The 18,963-nt window shown below is 42.9% G+C and overlaps 1 protein-coding gene across 1 annotated transcript in view; it reads right to left on the bottom strand.

Moving 5' to 3' along the window:
• The window catches only part of LOC135487857 (E3 ubiquitin-protein ligase HACE1-like), a 156,857-nt gene that overhangs the window by 95,986 nt on the left and 41,908 nt on the right, over window positions 1-18,963 (bottom strand). The window contains exons 2-4 of the mRNA XM_064771980.1: window positions 12,850-12,918; window positions 12,003-12,202; window positions 5,700-5,797 (exon numbers count right to left, since the gene is read on the bottom strand). Of these exons, the coding sequence (XP_064628050.1) occupies window positions 5,700-5,797; window positions 12,003-12,202; window positions 12,850-12,918 (367 nt within the window). The remainder of the gene's footprint in view (window positions 1-5,699; window positions 5,798-12,002; window positions 12,203-12,849; window positions 12,919-18,963) is intronic.

Below are 18,963 nucleotides of genomic sequence, written 5' to 3'. Positions count from 1 at the left end.
TCTTTTTTGTGTAAACTAAGAAATTTGGAGCTGTTTCAGTTCCTTTGGTGTCCCATGAATCTACAACACTAGCACAGATTGCCGCTGCTGGATTGTTTTTCGCATGTGTTTTGAAGTGCTTTCGAAGTTTCTTCGTAACATATCCCGAAGCATAGCGTAGAATCTGTTCTTCAGTTGGCGAGAGTTTGTACGACGGTTCTTTCACATCAGATGGTCCTGTTGTCGCTCCTGACTGAATGCACTTGATCACCTCGAGTGCAGTCTCCTGATACATGAACTGTGTCAGGATGGGGTTATCAAGGCCTACGGTGCCGTTAATGAGATTTTGAAATGTCCTGTCCATCTCCTTATCGAGACGCAATTTGTGAAAACTTTCCACTTGAAATTCGAGGCTCTGATTTTTCCTTGATTTGGTGATGCTGGCTTCGTTGATGCCGCTCCACAGCTTCGTAACAAAGTCTTTGACAACATTGTTGGCTTCACTGGTCTGACACTGTTGCAGTAATTGAGAAACTTCCTTATCCAACCTCGGCAACTTGTGGCGAACATTCTTGAGAGAACGCTGAAGAATGTCGGCGGATTTACTTCTCAATTCCTCTTCACTGAAATGTGTGACTGAAATGAAAAAAAGAAAATTAAGAACACGCATGATACTAGTACACATGTACACTCCGGTAAAACAGGCTACAATGTAAATTGTAAATGCATGTTAATCATGCAAAATTAAAAATAAGTTGCTTCAAATTCAAACTTACCATGAGGCTTTTGTACAGTTTTCGGGGCAGTTTTCTTCAAAGCCTTCTCCTTCGGCTTCGTGACCTCCTTCTTCTTCTTGGGCTCGCTGACAATGATGCTGGCGACCGAATCTGGCGACTTTCTTTTCACCCCTGAAATTGAATAGTAGAAAGTTCAGTGAATCGAATGTAGAATTTAAGTCAAATAAAGAGATGTAATTATAAATTAATATGGATACGAGTACAACAGGCTCATTGGTCAGGACACATCAGGTGGACAATGTCAATGAAAATCATATTAATCTCAATCTCAACCGTTGCTTACCTTTTAAACTGTTTTCCTTGCCCATTGCAGTGATCTCGTTGCAACTGCTATCACTGTCAGTGCATTTCATGCATATCCACTCTCCAGCAGGCACTGTGTCTGGTTGCATACCAACACAATTATAATGGTGCCACACTATCACGCATTCTGGAGAGTCACAGGCTATCATTTCATCAGTTTCCGCTCCACCGCATATACAGTAAACATCGGCATCACCATCGTCAGCTTCGAGAGCGATAAGATCATCTTCTTCAGCAAAAAAACTTTCAAAATCGTCGAGCATCCCAATCATAGGCCGTATTCATCCCGATCATAGGCCGCCATGTTGTTTAATGAGTTGCTACAGTGAAATGACGAAGAAGGCGCCCAAATAGTCACGGAAGTTTCCGATCGCGACTCGGAAACTAGCTCGGCAGTTTCCGATACTTTCCGACATAACGCGCTCGGCCGGCCGGGGTATTGGAAGGGATTAACGCGAGGGGTTTCGAATACACATATCTATTGTCGGAAGGATGATTGTATTCTTTGAAGTGGGCTCCGTTCTCTCTCCTTCTTAATAATACCTCCATGCCTTAACCCAGAGCGCAGTTCTCAAGGCTACTAGAAGCCCATTTTTAGTGCAAAGACCTGAACATTCACACAAATCTCTCTTTTTCTTCACTTTTCAAACAAAACACCAAATAAAATGGCCATGGGCCGTGTGATCACCTTTGGTCAGTGACAGGAACATGGATATTATTATTGTTACAGAAAAATTTGACCTCTGTGACAATAGAAAAATGGTTCAACCACTATGTTAACCCTTTCGATACTACAGATACTGCAGTCCTGTACTGAGCAAAATTAGAGCTGAGACGCTGTCTTGACGGCAAAATACCCCGACCATGGATCGGATCTTGAGGATCCGGTCCGGCGGGGGGGGGGGGGGGGCGACATGAGGCCCTCTTGTGTGCGAAAGCGCACACCCACGAAGACATAGTCCTGAGATGGATTCAGCTCGGACTTGTCTAAATTAAAGAGCCACCCCGCTCGTCTGGTTATCTGAAGCAGGAACTTTACCTGCTTGCCCAGACGGCAAAGAGCCGGGTAACGAAGCAGCCAGTCGTCGAGATAGCAATGGAGCTTGAAGCCCATGGCATGAAAAGGTGCGGCGAACGCCTCGACGACTGTAGTGAAAATAAGCAGCACGGAAGCCAGGCCGAAAGGAAGGGCCTGGAACTGACAAATCTTTCCCTCGAAGTAAAACCGAAGGAAGGGTTGAAAATCTGGATGGATAAGAACGTGAAAATACGCATCCTGAAGATCCAGCGAGATTGCCCAATCGTTGGGCTGCACCACAGCTGCTACCGATCTGGTTGTCTCCATCTTGAAGCTGGGCAGCCGAAGGAACCGGTTCAAGCTGGACAGATCGACGACCAGTCTCCACTTCCCCGACCTCTTGGGGACCAAGAAGATGTGGCTGTAAAAGCCTGGGGAGGAATGATTGTCCACCACTCTCACAGCCTCCTTCTGGAGGAGGGAGAGAACCACTGTGCGCAGGGCTAGAGCCCTAGCAGGGTCTAGGGGGGGGACAACCGGGGTGGGGATTGTCGTCGTAGGGGGGGATGAGAAAAGTCAAAGCGGACACCGTGGCGGAGCATATCCGGTACGGGGGAGTCTTTTTGACACCACTGATCCAAAAAGGCCGTGAAATGGCGCAGCCTGCCCCCCACGGCGACCTCCGTGGGGCACCACCTGTAGGCGCACGAGGACGGACCAAAAAGTCACTTGTGTTTGCCCCCGCAACCCCTCTTACCTTGGAAGGGATGCTTGGGCTGCCCGCCGCCCCCACCTGAGGAGGGTGGCGCTTATTGGAGCAGCGGGAGGGCGCCCCAGTTCCAGCCTCCCTGGGGCACGAAAGGAAGAGTAGCCCCGCGAGGACGACGACCCACAAGGGGCCGAGGAGCCTCGGGGGCGTCGATACTCCACCTGACTTGCCCGCGGCCCAAGAAGAGGACCGCGGGCGGGGGGGCGGCCTTAGGGTCCCGAAGGGTCTCCGATGGGGCAGGCATGGGAGAGGGGGGAGGGGCGAGTCTGGGAAAATGCGCCCTCGCCAAGCCCCTGCCTAAACCAGGCAGGACACCTCCCGGCAAGAAAAAGGGCGGCAGGGACGGGGCGGTGAACCGCGGCCCTGCACCACCATGGGACGCCAAAGGAGGAACCGTCGTCCCTAGGGAGGGACGTGGAGTCAGGCGCGCCGCCCGTCCAATGGCGAAGGGATGATGGACCCCGGGGCAACCGCAGACGACGAGAGGGGACTGGCATTGCCAATCACGCCCAAGCATGTGAGTGATCGCAACCCCATCGAAAGTCCCGGAGGGGGATGGGGGAGAACATATGTAAGGACAGACGGCTCAATACCCGGGGAGGCGCTGCTCACCGACCTGAAAAGGCCGGCAGCGGATCCAGGGATTTCAACGTTGGAGAGCTGGAGGAACTGGTCAAACTCCACCTGATCCACGCCGCCCGAGGGATCGGGACATAAAACGTCCAGAGTCCCCACGGGAGTCCTGCCCGCTGAAGAAGGGGGAGCGGACGAAGTCTCGCGGAGCATCCCTAAGACAGGGGCACCAATGCTCCCTGACGAGACCTCCCCAGGGGGCACACCCCCGAAGGGCGGGTGCCCAGCCTGGGGGACGGGGTCGGGTGAGGGGGCATACCTCTCCAGAGCCCAGGGGACCTCGCCTCTGAAGAGCCGGGGTTGGAGGAAAGGGAGGGGGGACGAAGTCTTCCCCCGACCAGGCTTTCTAGGCCCTCTCCGCACAGACTTCTTCAACTTCTTCCCGGCAGTACCGGGAGAAGGAGAAGTCAACCCGGGGGTGGAGCTGCCCGACCCAACAGGGACTGACTTGTCAGTACCCTGACCCGGGGAAGGAACGGGGTGGGGACGATGAATCCCCGACACACCGGACACCCGGCCATCACCAATCCGGAAGGGAAGGAGGGCCAGGAGGCACGGCGGAAACCCCAGAGAAAAGAGCAAAGAAGATAAGAAGGATTAGAATAGAACCATCCTAATATATTCTGATTAAGTAATTATATATGCAGCTACGCAGCAGTGAACTTATTTTTTCTCTTTTGGTCACGTGACCAGAAGCCCGGGAAGATACTGGAACTTGATGTAAATTTTGAGTGGATAAAAACCACTCACAAAGGCAAAAAACGGGTAGAAAAAGAAAAAAGAAAAGATCCCGCGTTCAGATATTATCTTCAAGTAAGAGGTGTCCTCGGGAGGTCCTTCTTAACCTGAACGGCTCTAAATTAGTAGAATTTCAGGAAGAAACTCGGCGAGTTGTTTAACAAAGCGCCGAGGAAAAAGTACTGAGTAATGGCGGCTTTCACGAGGCAGAGGCTGTATTGGGGCGCCGCCTAGGTGTAGCAACATGAACTAGCTAATCATTTTTCTATTATAAATAGATTAATTTTTCCTCGGGTGTGTCCGATAAGAGTACACATGCAAAAGTCTGACCTGGGTAGAGTATGAACGACATAAAATTCATCAATTGCCACCATTTTAGATGTCGGCATCCTAAGATTCAGGTTTACGATAATCCTATGTCATCTTCTGCGTCACCAGTTCAGACTTATTCAGGCCTAATAAGTGCCAGCTTCTTTCAAATTAACGGTTTATTTTATCAATAAATAACAAAGTATAACCTTTATAGATAAAACCTGACACCTTTTGGTGTGTTTGCTGGTGATTTTATGGAGAACTATAAATGTCTCGTAGAGCAGCAATTATTTTCACGGGCTACATGGTGGCCACTTTGCAAATAGGAAAAATTTTCTTTTCCACATTTGCGGTACTCCTTTTCAAGATGGTGGCAACTTACTAGTAGTACCAGAGGCGTGGTAAGGAACAAAATTGGCGTCTCTAGTGTTTAGATTGGTCTACATGCAGCTATGAGGAGAGCAGGAGTCAAATCACGCTGATTTTTGATTTCTGATCAGAGAAAAATATACCCTCTAGGTCTTATGGTTACAAAACGTGCACCCCATGTTGACAGAAGGATGGACGAACTGACTAACTGACTGACCGACTTCAAAGTATACCCCCTTCGTGCAGAGTATTGCATAAGACATGTAAGAAGGATCATCCAAACCTAACAAGCACTATCTTCAGACACTGGATCACAGCCAAACCTGAATTTGGTGAGAGTAAACAATTTTAAAAGAACTGGACCTGCACCTGGTAGAGGTCCATAACACTGACTAAATTTAAACCTTGCTGTTTTTAAATAAATCAAAAGCGATGTAGTTTTCTATCGGGTCCTGCTAAACCAAGCGGTTCACCCTTATACCAAGTTTCTCGTGGTCACACATTTGTCTAACTATTGCGCACATGTCAGATAATAACGTTTCACCCACATACTGTAAAACCCCTTCATTTTTTGGCCCTGCATGTTTGCAAAAACATCATTTTCAGATTTTCTGATGATAAAACTATTTTTGCATCCCTAAAAATCACGATTGAACCCTCTAAGAAAAATTGCACAAAATATTAGGGTCATAAAAATAAAGGAGCTACAGTACCAAATTTGGACCCTCTGGGCATCATATCATTTCATCATGGTGTCTTCAAAGTGCCAGGGAAAACCTACCATTCCTTCCTCACCATTAAACCTCACCAGCAGACCTTTCTTCAGTTTAGTGGGATTCATCTTGAGCACCTCTTTGCAGCTACTATTGAACAATTGCTCTGAAAAAATTCATAAATGTGTGTGAGAAGCATGTGGGCACAGCAAACTCTATGTAAAAATATTGTATTAGGTGAACAGAAGTCACTGTGCCTACCAATGAGCTATGCCAGTCCATTAGGGATGGTTTAAGGGTGGTGATAACTGCATAGTCAATTGTCCGTTCCCTCAAAAAGTATGAACTGTGTTTTTCATCACTGGCAATACATCGATTAACCAAGTGAAATACGAGATACCTTTTCTATTCATGCCAACTTCATAGCGATTCTTGCAAATGCAATATAATAATACGAGTCTTATATAGCGCAGTATCCAACCATTAACTGGCCGCTCAAAGCGCTTGATAGGCCTCTTTAATGAAATGGCCAGGGCCATTGTGCTCACCTCATGTGGAGGAAAGATGGATAAAGAGCATGGTATTGTGTCATGTAGTGTTAGGTTTGATGTAGGTCCAAGCAATTACAATTTCCCCAAAATGGCCAATTTACAGTACATTCGACCTCTGTGACCTTGAAAAGTAGGTCAAATCAAAGAAGACCCGGGTGACACATTGAATGGTTGTTAGAATTAGATGTACCTATGATATAAAATTGGTGCCAATCGGGCAAGTCATTATTAGGAATAATGGCATTTTGAAGAATTTAGGATTTGGCCCCCTCCCTGGAGGCCAAACGGCAAATCAGATCGCACCAAACTTCGGTACCTGAGATCACCTGACCAAGGGGTACATGTGTACTTAATTTGTGATCAATAGTCATTGCAGTTAAGAAACGTGCCATAGTTACGGCCTGAAGGCGAATTTACGCCATTTGACCTCTGTGACCTTGACAAGAAGGTCAAATTAAAAACCTGGGTGACATATACTGTATGGTGGTTAGATGTACCCATGATATCAAATTGGTGGCAATCAGGCAAGAAGTTAAGGAATAATCACATTTTTAAGGTTTTTGGATTTTGCCCCCTGGTGGTCAAGTGGTGAATCATATTGGACCAAACTTTGGTCCCTGAGATCACCTAACTAAGGGGTAAATGTGTACCAAATTTGGTATCAATAGTCATTGCAGTTTAGAAACGTGCCATCGTTACATCCTAACGGCCAATTTACACCATTTGACCTCTGTGACCTTGAAAAGGAGGTCAAATCAAAAACCCGGAGGATATATGATGCACCTTTGCTAGAAGTACCTACCATATTTTTTTCAAAATTTCCCGACTACTATTAAGGGAGATATTGCATATTTTCACTTTTAACGTTTGGCCCCCTGGTGGCCAAACCATGAAACGAATCGGACCGAAACTTGGTCTCCAAGGTGTCATTACATAAGGGTACATGTCTACCAAGTTTCAACTCAATAGCTCTAACAGTTACGAAACGTGCCCTGCTAACGGACGACGGACGACGACGACGACGACGACGACGACGACGACGACGACGACGGACGACGGACGCCACGGTATGGGATAAGCTCACCTCTGCTAAGAGGTGAGCTAAAAAGCCAATATTTTACACTCAAAAACTTTCGATTTCGGACGAAAAAAATAGAAAAATATCCAGTCCAGAGCAGAGGTTTAGGAAAAAATATTCAGTCCTGAAAGGGTTAAGAGACTGCATATACCCTGCACAATGAGCATGTATCATAATTACACCTTAAAAAACACAAACAACCCTCTTGAATCACTTTTTCCCAAATAATGTCCATCCTTTTGTGTTACAAGCTTTTAATTACTCAACACATTGAGACCTGTGGCTTTGGGTAAACTCCTCATAGGAATCTACAATACAACATTCATTCAATCAGAGGTCAATCGAATTGCACTCAAAATCGAACTTGGCCTAGATCTTGGGCCCATATATGCTTATATGGAAGATGAAAATGATCCATCAAAAAATGAAGACAGTAGAGCGCAGACAAGCCAAAAAGTTTACGGACAGACGAAGCAACTAAAAGTATCTTACATGGTTACCACCTACAAACTCTTGCTTAGGAGGTCATTCCTTGTTTCCAATCTTTACTTATGAGGTAAAAAAACAGAAAATGGGCAAGTCCATGTTCAACCACCTAAGAACAACTGTCTGAAATAAACTCGTTAGGGCAAGCTCGGCACATTGCATTAGCTTTCCTTAAGTGGTTAACCACCTAAAGGAAATTGACCACTCAAGAGTCCAATGAAGATGAAAATGGCCATCTTAGCTACTGTTTGCAAACACGGACGGACCCTCGACAGACCACCACTACCCGACTCGAGCACAGCATAAGCCCTATTGGTCTATGACCAAGCGGGCTGACAAGTCACCAATAAGCGAGATATTGAACTTTTTACCTTTTTTAGTTTGGTCCCTGGTGGCCAATTCGAGAATCAAACCGAACCAAAATCCGTGTCAGAGTTATATGACGTAGGGAGTCATGTGTTCCAAATTTCAAGTTCATAGTTTTCGTCGTTGACGTGGGATAATTACACTCAAATGACCAATTTACACCATTTGACCTCTTTGACCTTGAAAATTAGGTCAAATCTAAAACATGTACGATATGTGATGTATCCTTGCTAGGAGAACCTACACAGTGGACATCAGTACACCATTAACGTGAATGTATTTACCATCGACAGCATTTCTGCATTAATGCAGGATCGGGGATGTGGATTATTTTGACACTTTTATGTTTCTTTGTACTTCCTAAGTTTCTTCATACTTCTAATTGATTGAGACATAATTTTAAATCTGCAAGTGGGATGGTATGTCAGTGAAAAAATTGGTATGCTTGGGATTGCAAACAAGTTGCAATGATATGATAAACATTGATAATTCGGCATTTTTGATACCCCTTTGAAAAGCTTGAATATTACAGTGTCCAGAGTACATTTTAAGGACCTCTTCAATAATCGGAGGAATCGTCAGGCCTTCAGCTTCTCTTATGTTAGTAGTAGTTGTCAAACATGCCTTCCATTTATGAGGTAATTCGGTACAAATCTTGATACACGCAAAGAGTACGGCCATTAACAATGGCTCGGAGCACTCCATTAACAATCGGTCAAAAAACGAAAGTGTACTCCTACTTCACATTAACAACAAAAATAGAAGATCTGTTTGAAGTGTTTATTCTTTGGAAAAATGATGTTATTTGTACTTGAAATATCCACTAGATGATCGTTTTCGGTTTCAAGTAGCACTCTAAATGAAATGGCCAGGGCCATTGTGCTCACCTCATGTGGAGGAAAGATGGATAAAGAGCATGGTATTGTGTCATGTAGTGTTAGATTTGATGTAGGTCCAAGCAATTACAATTTCCCCAAAATGGCCAATTTACAGTACATTCGACCTCTGTGACCTTGAAAAGTAGGTCAAATCAAAGAAGACCCGGGTGACACATTGAATGGTTGTTAGAATTAGATGTCCCTATGATATAAAATTGGTGCCAATCGAGCAAGTCATTACTAGGAATAATGGCATTTTGATGAATTTAGGATTTGGCCCCCTCCCTGGAGGCCAAACGGCAAATCAGATCGCACCAAACTTCGGTACCTGAGATCACCTGACCAAGGGGTACATGTGTACTTAATTTGTGATCAATAGTCATTGCAGTTAAGAAACGTGCCATAGTTACGGCCTGACGGCAAATTTACGTCATTTGACCTCTGTGACCTTGACAAGAAGGTCAAATTGAAAACCTGTGTGACATATACTGTATGGTGGTTAGATGTACCCATGATATCAAATTGGTGGCAATCAAGCAAGAAGTTAAGGAATAATCACATTTTTAAGGTTTTTGGATTTTGCCCCCTTGTGGTCAAGTGGTGAATCATATTGGACCAAACTTAGGTCCCTGAGATCACCTGACTAAGGGGTAAATGTGTACCAAATTTGGTATCAATAGTCATTGCAGTTTAGAAACGTGCCATCGTTACATCCTAACGGCCAATTTACACCATTTGACCTCTGTGACCTTGAAAAGGAGGTCAAATCAAAAACCCGGAGGAAGTATGATGCACCTTTGCTAGAAGTACCTACCATATTTTTTTCAAAATTTCCCGACTACTATTAAGGGAGATATTGCACATTTTCACTTTTAACGTTTGGCCCCCTGGTGGCCAAACCATGAAACGAATTGGACCGAAACTTGGTCTCCAAGGTGTCATTACATAAGGGTACATGTGTACCAAGTTTCAACTCAATAGCTCTAACAGTTACGAAACGTGCCCTGCTAACGGACGACGGACGACGACGACGACGACGACGACGGACGACGGACGCCACGGTATGGGATAAGCTCACCTCTGCTAAGAGGTGAGCTAAAAATGAGAACCAATATGTGGTTTGAATGGTCAATATGGTTCAGTGTCGGTCGATTTCTGTTCTAGCGGTCAGTAAATTTTCGTGAATATACTGTATCGTCTCCTCATCTCCCTAAGCCAGGTGAGCACAGTAATGATGTGGTGAATTGTTTGGCCATGCACTATCAAGCATGGGTTCCGCCCCATAAGTAATCTAACAGGCCTAAACATAACTCATCAAAACGACCACTCCTCATCTCGCAGTCAGTCTTACGCACTACAAAGAGCTGGTAACAACCGGATGGTTAATGAGACTCCCACACCTTCAAAATGAATAATACGTGTTCCATTGACTTGCTTAAAGTATACCAGGGTTAATTTGTTGGAAAACCGATAATTTGGTAAGTAAAGTTTGGTATTTGATAACACACGCGAATATGCTACTTAAAAATCTAGTTCTCACTAGTTTTACCTACTAAAAGGGAGATAATTATCCCAATATTGTTAATGCGTATTCCCAAATGTGGTTAATGAGTATCTTGAACGTTAATAATTGGATGAGATGACTTGATTGGATGAGATAACTTGATGAGATGGTCAGTTCAAACAAACATCGTCTGCTACAGGAAAGTTGCTTATCGTAAATACAGTCAAGTTAACCCTTTCATGTCTGAATAAAATTATCAATTTTGTACATGTTTTTGATAAAAAATCATTTAAGGTACTTAGAGTAAAGATTTTCCCAAGATATTGTTTATACAAGTTCATAATTGTAATTTTATTCTTTTCTGATGGCTTGTTGCCAATTCTTTGATTACCATGAAACACAAAAATTCAAGATGGCCACCAAAACAGGTAAAAACGATTTTCTATCAATTCAGTCAGAATTGAGATAATTTAATTCAGTTTTTTGTCAAACATGCGTACCAAGTTTCAGGCTGTTAGCTTTAGTGGTAAAAGAAACGTGCCATTGTCACACTCTAATGGCCAATTTTAGCAATTTGACCTCGCTGATCTTAAAAAAATCAAAAACTCATATGGCATGTGATGTATCCTTGCTCGGAGTACCTACCTTAAATTTTTTTTGGAAAACAAGACACTAATAAGTGAGATATTGCACTTTTTACCTTTTCAGTTATGGCTCCCTGGTGGCCAAGTCGAGAATCATATTGGACCGAAATTCAGTATAAAAGGTAATATGACATAGGGAGTCATGTGTACCAAATTTCAAGTTCATAGCTTTAGCAGTTAAGAAACTTGCAATGCCATTGTTACACTCAAACGTCCAATTTATGCCATTTGGCCTCTGTGAACTTGAAAATTATTTCAAATCAAACACATGTAGGATATGTGATGAATCCTTCCTCAGTACATACCATCAAAATAACATAAAAAAACAAGTCACTAATAAGCGAGATATTGCACTTTTTACCTAATGTAGGGAGTCATCTGTACTTATTTAAAAATCCATAGCTTTAGTAGTTAAGAAGCGGTAAGATATGTGTTGTACCCTTGCTAGGAGAACCTACCATAAACATTTTATCGAAAAAGAGTCACTAATAAGAGATATCAAAATTTTTAGATTTCCACTTTTGGCCCCCTGATGGCCAAGGCAAGAATCAGATCGGATCGCAATTCAGTGTCAGAGGTAACCTGACCCGAGGGGTCCCTTGTACAAAGTTTTAAGTTCATAGTCCTATTGGTTAGGAAATGTGTCACTGTTTCGAAACAGAATACAGACAACGACGGACAAAGTGCTATTGTATAGACTCCCCTACGGTGAGCTAAAAACTACAGATTTGCACCTTCACAATGGTACCACCCATCTTAAAACAGATCTTTTTGCATGGTTGGTCACATTTTACTCCTATTTAAGATATGGCACATATAATGTTTGCAATGCAACAGTACTCTTCTAGCTCTTTCATAACGCACCTCTTTGGATGATAAGAACATCAGCATTCAATGCTGACGCATGGAATAGTTGCTGATTGAGATCTGGTGGATGTAGATTTTCATAAAACCATTCTCTTCTTGCTTTGAACGGTTGTGCCTTGATGATGTGCATGAATCGAGACATCAACTCAGGACACTCCAGCAAAAAATGGAAATGATCGAATATAACACGTGGATTCCTGAAATTAAAATGACTGAGCAGCTCAACATACCATCAACAAATTTAAACATTCATATGCAGGAGGACATTAGGAGGCAAACTGTAGCATGGTTCAAAGTTATGCAGTGCATATTAATAATTTCCTCAAAAGCATAATTACTATGCATATCAATTCTGTCTGCTTAAAGCTCACGGTCAAATATACATTCCCGAGTAAGGCTGAAGCCGAGCACTCGGGAATGTTTGTAATCTCATTTGCATCTTTGAGATTCCTCGCTTTTGAGTTGTACACTGGGGGCAATAAAATATCAAAATGCACATCACAAACATTCCCATTCATGCTCTGCTTCAGCCTTACTCGGGAATTAATATTTGACCCATCAGCTTTAATGTTGAATGCATGATAAATGTAACAGCGTCAGCAGTTTTGTGTAAACCTTTTCACCTTGGCAGGGTTTTGGCAGTCTTTGCCATTTCCAGCTAAAAAAAGGCAAAGGTTGAGGAATTGTTTACAAAAAAACTTGCCAAATGGCGGGTCGATCTAATTTTCTTTGTAGCAATTTTTTCTCCAACCGAGATTGGAGTCACTAAACATTTTTTAAAGTGGGGTAGGCCTAAACCTGGTGCAGGAGCAAAAGGGTTAAAAGGAGCACTTGCAACACTCACCTTGCGACAAGAAATTTCAATGCTGAATTATGCCTACACACAAATTCAATGAAGCGAGGTGGAGTCATTCTGGAAAAAAAAGTTCAACTTAGATCTAATTGAGAAGAGGTTTTCTGCAATATGTTTGTTGTCCCTTGGGGTAAATGTGTGTCCTCACCATAGTAAATCCACAATTCATCAAGGTTAACTGACAGCAATTCAACAAGGTGAATTGAGACAGTGTAATAATATTTCACCATGGTGAATCGAATTCACCATGCTGAATTCAGAATTTACCATGGTGAATTTGAGATCTTATTATAAGGGGTGGACAGCCGGTTGCCTCATCAACTTCATTTCAGTGGTCTCGAGGGCGTGGATTGTTTTTAATTTTGACAAACCAATAAAACATGGTTCAACTTTAATATTTCATTCAAATATCCACATCTCAAACAATGCCCACAGAGTGGGAGCATTTTTGTGAACGTGCTCGCCTGCATTACATCTTGTTATATAAAAAGGCCAAGGGCCATTGGGCTCACCATATAGATATTTAGTAGACAATTCATACTGGTGAAGAAAGATGCTAGACACTATATAGCCAAATGTAAATGTTATGCCATTTAACCTAGAGTATGACCATGAAAGCAGATCAAGTCAAAACCAAATGTGACATTATAATACTGTATGGTGGTTAGAGGTATCCATGATATCAGATTGGTGGCAATCGGGCAAGTTGTACAGCAATAATCGCATGTTTAAGGAGTTCAAGCTGGAAATCATATCGAACGGAACTTCAGTCACTGCGATTACTTGATTATTATGGTACCGTACATGTTTACCAAATGTGTGATCAATTGTCACTGCAGTTAAAAAACGTGCCTTATTTAAAGCCTCTCGACCAAGTTACGCCATTTGACCTCTGTGACCTGTAAAGGTATGTCAAATCAAAATTGGTATAACATGTGACATTTCCTTGCTTGAAATACCATAATATGATTATCAAAAACAAGTCATTAATAAGCCTTTAGGCGAATATGGGTCGTCGTATTGTTTGATGCCAGGACTCCACGCCACAACAACGGAGCGACCCCAAGTTTGGGAGTGTTCTTCACCCTTAGAGGACGGCTTGTTAAGAAATCTGGCAGAATTATTCACCTGGGAACACAGATAAACTCCATAACTCGTTTTTTTTGCTGTTTATGTCCGTGAGAAGTAGTTGACAGAAACCTTTCACAACACTAGTGTTGTGATCACAACACTAGTGTTGTAATCTGTGAACTGTTCTGGATAGCTCATGCCAGAGGTGCTCTAGACTGGTTTTTGATGCCTGTATTTGTTGCTATTAGCTTTATGGTGGCGAACTATTGATGGGATGGATGGCGGCTTGGGTTAGGGTTAGAGTTGTGGAAAATTGTACATCGATTGGAGATATTTAAGTTGCAGTACAAGTGACGTAATAAATATAGAAAATAAACATGGCAGCATTGATAGCATGCATATTGAAACGAATTTCAACAAGTCCGCAATTATGAACAGTACAGACATATGGTTATCAATTTATGCTACGTAATTGGTTAATCTGATTTTTGGTTGAAATTTTTCACGAAAGATTTAAAATAAATAATTGTTGTCACATTTATTTAATGTAAGAACACAAATATAGGTGGCCTAGAGAGGTTCTAACCACGTGATTTACATATGCAAATACACAATATTTATGTCATATCTCAGATTTTTGATTGGCTATCGTCAACACAACACGGAAGCAAAATGCCGTCAGCGCAGCGCAATGATTTTAGCAAAACTTTGAAGATTTCATTGCACAATTAAATAAACATTAAAAACAGGCCAGTATGAGGGTATTTGTTCAAAAAGAGTACGATAAACTCAATGGTGGCTTTCTTTTATGTTGTCATTGGATGAAATCAATACCCAATAGACCAGAGAGAACTCTCTGCATAGACCAAACATCGCCCCATGTGCTCCACACAAATATTCAATCAATTTTAATCATTGGATGATCCTTTTGTTCTCGTTTTTCATGTGCAAAGGGAGAACCTCCTGTAAACACGCACACCTTTGTGAACTGGCGTGTCCGAAAATAGATCTGTCCGGGGAAAAATTTGACAGCACCTCCCCTACAAAATGAGATTACGATTTCGATTTCCAGACGCAGTAGATTCAGCTCCTTTAGAGGGAATAGAACCCTCATCATGCAGACATATATAAATCCACCTTCCTTTTTTGCTTCTGATCATGATACAATGCTCTCACATCGATGATTTTTACGAGGAAAGCCATTTTTTCATCAGGATTATGAGGAGGCAACTCCACCCCAGAAAATGCAACAACTACCGGACCATCAGCCTGATAAGCCACCCGAGTAAGATCTTGCTGATGGTGATCCTCAAGCGCCTGCAACCACTAGCAGAGGCAATCCTATCAGAGGAGCAAGCCGGATTCCGTAAAGGCCGATCTACAGCAGAACAGATATTCAATATAAGGGTGTTGTGTGAGAAATACAGACAGCTGGGCAAACCTGTGTACCACAACTTTGTAAATTACAAGAAATGCTTTGATCGAATCTGGCAGGAAGGCTTGTGGGCAGTCCTGAAGAGGTACAATATCAGCGCTGGCATTATCAACTGTATCGAGGCACTATATGCAGCATCAAGGAGCATGGTCCAAGTTGGAGAAGACTTCAGCGATTGCTTTCCAACCACCGTTGGCGTAAGACAAGGCTGTCTCCTCTCACCAACCCTATGCAACATATTCCTCAAGAACATCATGGCAGAGGAGTGCACCGAACTAGAGTCCCCCGTGGCGATCTCGGGTCGAGAGATAAGCAATCTTAGATTCGCTGATGACATCGACCTCCTGCATGGCTCACCGAAGGACCAGATTGACCACTCCCACAAAGTAGACAAGACCAGCGGCAGATATGGTATGGAGATCAATCTGGAGAAAACGAAGACCATGGTATCCGGGGGCCAGGAGCAGATAGATGTGTGCATAATGGACTACCATCTGGAGCAAGTGTCAGATTTCGTCTACCTCGGCTCTACTCAAACAGAAGATGGGACATCACTGAAGGAGGTGAAGGTTCGAATTGCCAAAGCTACAGCAGCCCTGGCAAGACTAAAGAGGATTTGGCGAGATAGGAACATCTCTATGCAGTCAAAGCTTCACCTACTAAGATCATTGGTAATCTCGGTGGTCCTCTATGCCGTTTAGTCATGGACGCTGAACACTGAGACTGAGAAACGCATCAATGCGTTCGAGCTAAACTGCTACAGAAGGCTTCTAAACATCCACTACACGTCACACACCACCATCATCCAGGTCAGAGGGCTGGTCACCCAGCACATAGGACGTCACGACAGCCTGTTGACAGTTGCCAAGAAGAGGAAACTGAGATGGGTTGGCCATAACAGTCCATAACAGTCCATAACAGGCCAAGTATCTCTAGAATAAACCGAGGGACTCGGAACTCAGGAATATCAGATGACTCGGAATATGGACTTGGCACGAATTGCCCGCAGTTCAGGATTTTGATTCTCCGGGGTGAACTTGGCTCCTGACGTGATGATGATCATGGTAATGCTCAGCTAGAAATACTAGCTCAGTCAAGTCTCAAGAAGAGTTATCTCGAAGTCATACTGCCCACAGGCTTTTGAGAAGGACTGGCCTTTCCCCTGACATCCTGGCACCAGTTGTTTACAATATACTCTGCCTCTCGATATTTTAAACATCATAAAGCCTGAGCTCAGGCATTGGATCTTGGGTCTTCAAACACTTTCTACTTTTTAGTTAGGATACTCTAAATTTAGAGCAACCACCCATGTGCTCTAACAATGTAAATGTACGCCTCTCATAATTCACAGATAAAATTTAGGATATTTATTTGACAATTAGGCTACAAAATCAAAAACGGGACTCATTCAACATGATCATTCTATTTTTTCTGAGAAAACATTTGTATTTACAGTCTTGAATAATTGAAACAGGTTGGATGTATTTTTGGAGTAAGACCGAGAAGTGAGACAGAATTTTGAAAGTTTCACATTCAAATCAATGTCAAAATTTTGTGAAACTATAGGCAATGAGAAAAAAATAATCAAACCAATCACAAGAATCTGATCTAGTCATCTTGCCTGGTGTGTTGAGCGGATGATCGACTCGTACCATTGATTTGAGGTGATTTTATTCCTTCTAATTTAGGCTTCAAACACAACAAAATGGCTTGGCTCACATGCTTGGTCTACATGCAACTTCAGGTCCAATCAGGAGAGCAGAATATGACTACGCAACTATGATGTCAAAGTGTGTTTTTTTTAAAGATTTCTTAATTTTCTGGGGTCGATAACAGCCCGTGGCGGTAAATATTTCACTAATGCATATTTTTCCCTGAAATTTTATAATTTTAGTTAATTCTCAGACCCAAATTGAACACTTTTGTTCCTCAAGTAAGCGAGATAAACACAGCTATCTTGCACGTTGAATCTAGGTCAAATCGCGCTGCTTTTTGGTTTCTGATCAGAGAAAAATATACCCTGAAATTAGACATTAAGTTGAAATCTCTAGGTCTTACAGTTACAAAATGTGTGCCCCATGTTGACAGATGGACGGACGGCCAGACGGACCGACTGACTCACAGACAGAATCTGAATAGCTATTCTACCAGCTCGCAGACTTCGTCAGCCGAGCTAAAAATACGTATGGGCATAATGCCCTAAGGTATCATGACATCATGTTTCAGTCAAGTAGCCCTAGCGGTTACAAAATGGGCCACCGTGGACAGATGGACTGGTGGACTGGTGAACTGGCAGACAACCCGACAGACACCACTCGAATAGCTATTTGACTGAAAACTGAGAACTAATTAAATAAACGGCCACAGCCATTGTGCTCACCTGTCGACATGGAAGGGAGAACCTGAAGAAGAACTTATTATGAAAAATGCCAGGGAGACAATCATACAATAGTTCCGCATATGGTCAGCAAAAATAGACTCGGACATGATGGGTGTTTTTGACTTCATTGACGATTTTAAAAACTTTCCCCTGGTGGCAACTTTTGCAATCGAATCCCGACTGCAGTTGGTCGTTTGGGTAGGACTTGCCTAGAGGCATCTTTGAAAGAGTTTAAAATGATCTAGGGTCAAATAGTAAGAAAACGTGCCATGTTTGTTGAGATTTTCAGAGTTGACCTCTTTGACCATAAAAAGTTCGTCAAATCAAAAACCTGGGTATTATGTCATGTGTCCATAAACCAATGATAAATATTTGGAAATGATCCAGCATTTAGTTCAGAAGAAATCGCACTTTTTGTGTTTCAGGTTTCAGGTGGAAAATCCATGAATTAAATCACATCGAAATTTAGTCTCTGAGGTCATTTGACCTAGTGGTACACACATGTATGTACTAGATTTCAAGTCAGTAACACCAGCGGTTACGAAATGTGCCGCTATTGCCTAATGGCGATGATGATAGCGAACTTTGACCTATTTGACCTTGAAAAGTACGTCAAATCAAAAACCTGGGTTATATTTCAAGAACCCTCCTGAGATGCACCCACAGTAAAAATTTCATGATTCTAGCTAGCAGTGTTCACAAGATATAGCCAAAAAAAATTCCATTTCCTCTGGAAATGTCATTTTATTAGTTCATACCTCCCCAGGTCAGACTTTTCGTATGAGCTAAGAAAATAACATTTCCACAGGAAATGGAAATTTTATGTCGTTCATACCCAGGTCAGACTTTTGCATCGAGTACTAACAACTCAGGAAGGTGGGTAAACGGTGTCTCCAGAGCCGCATAGCACAACCCAACAGGTGAGACCAAGGGAACCCAGAAAAATACGCTTGGGGATGACCCGGGCTATTGACTAAAAGACCCATTGAGACGAAAAAAGGAGAGCTGAAGTGGGGAACACACCCCTCCTAGAGCAGGGGAAAAACCACACATGGTAACTGCTCAGCACATTTCGTCAAGAGGCACAATGTGGACTTACAAGAAATGCTGCGATTGAAAATAAGGGGAACCCAAAATGGGACCCACAGAATTACTCTCAAGAGAGTCCTAGCCGGCTTAACCCTAAGACAATCGGATGAGGCGAGTGCACAGGCATAAC

Source organism: Lineus longissimus, chromosome 5 (assembly GCF_910592395.1).
Source record: "Lineus longissimus chromosome 5, tnLinLong1.2, whole genome shotgun sequence".
Classification (NCBI taxonomy): Eukaryota; Metazoa; Nemertea; class Pilidiophora; order Heteronemertea; family Lineidae; genus Lineus; species Lineus longissimus.
Note: the sequence above shows the minus strand (reverse complement) of the source record. Positions and strands in the feature narration are given on the sequence as shown.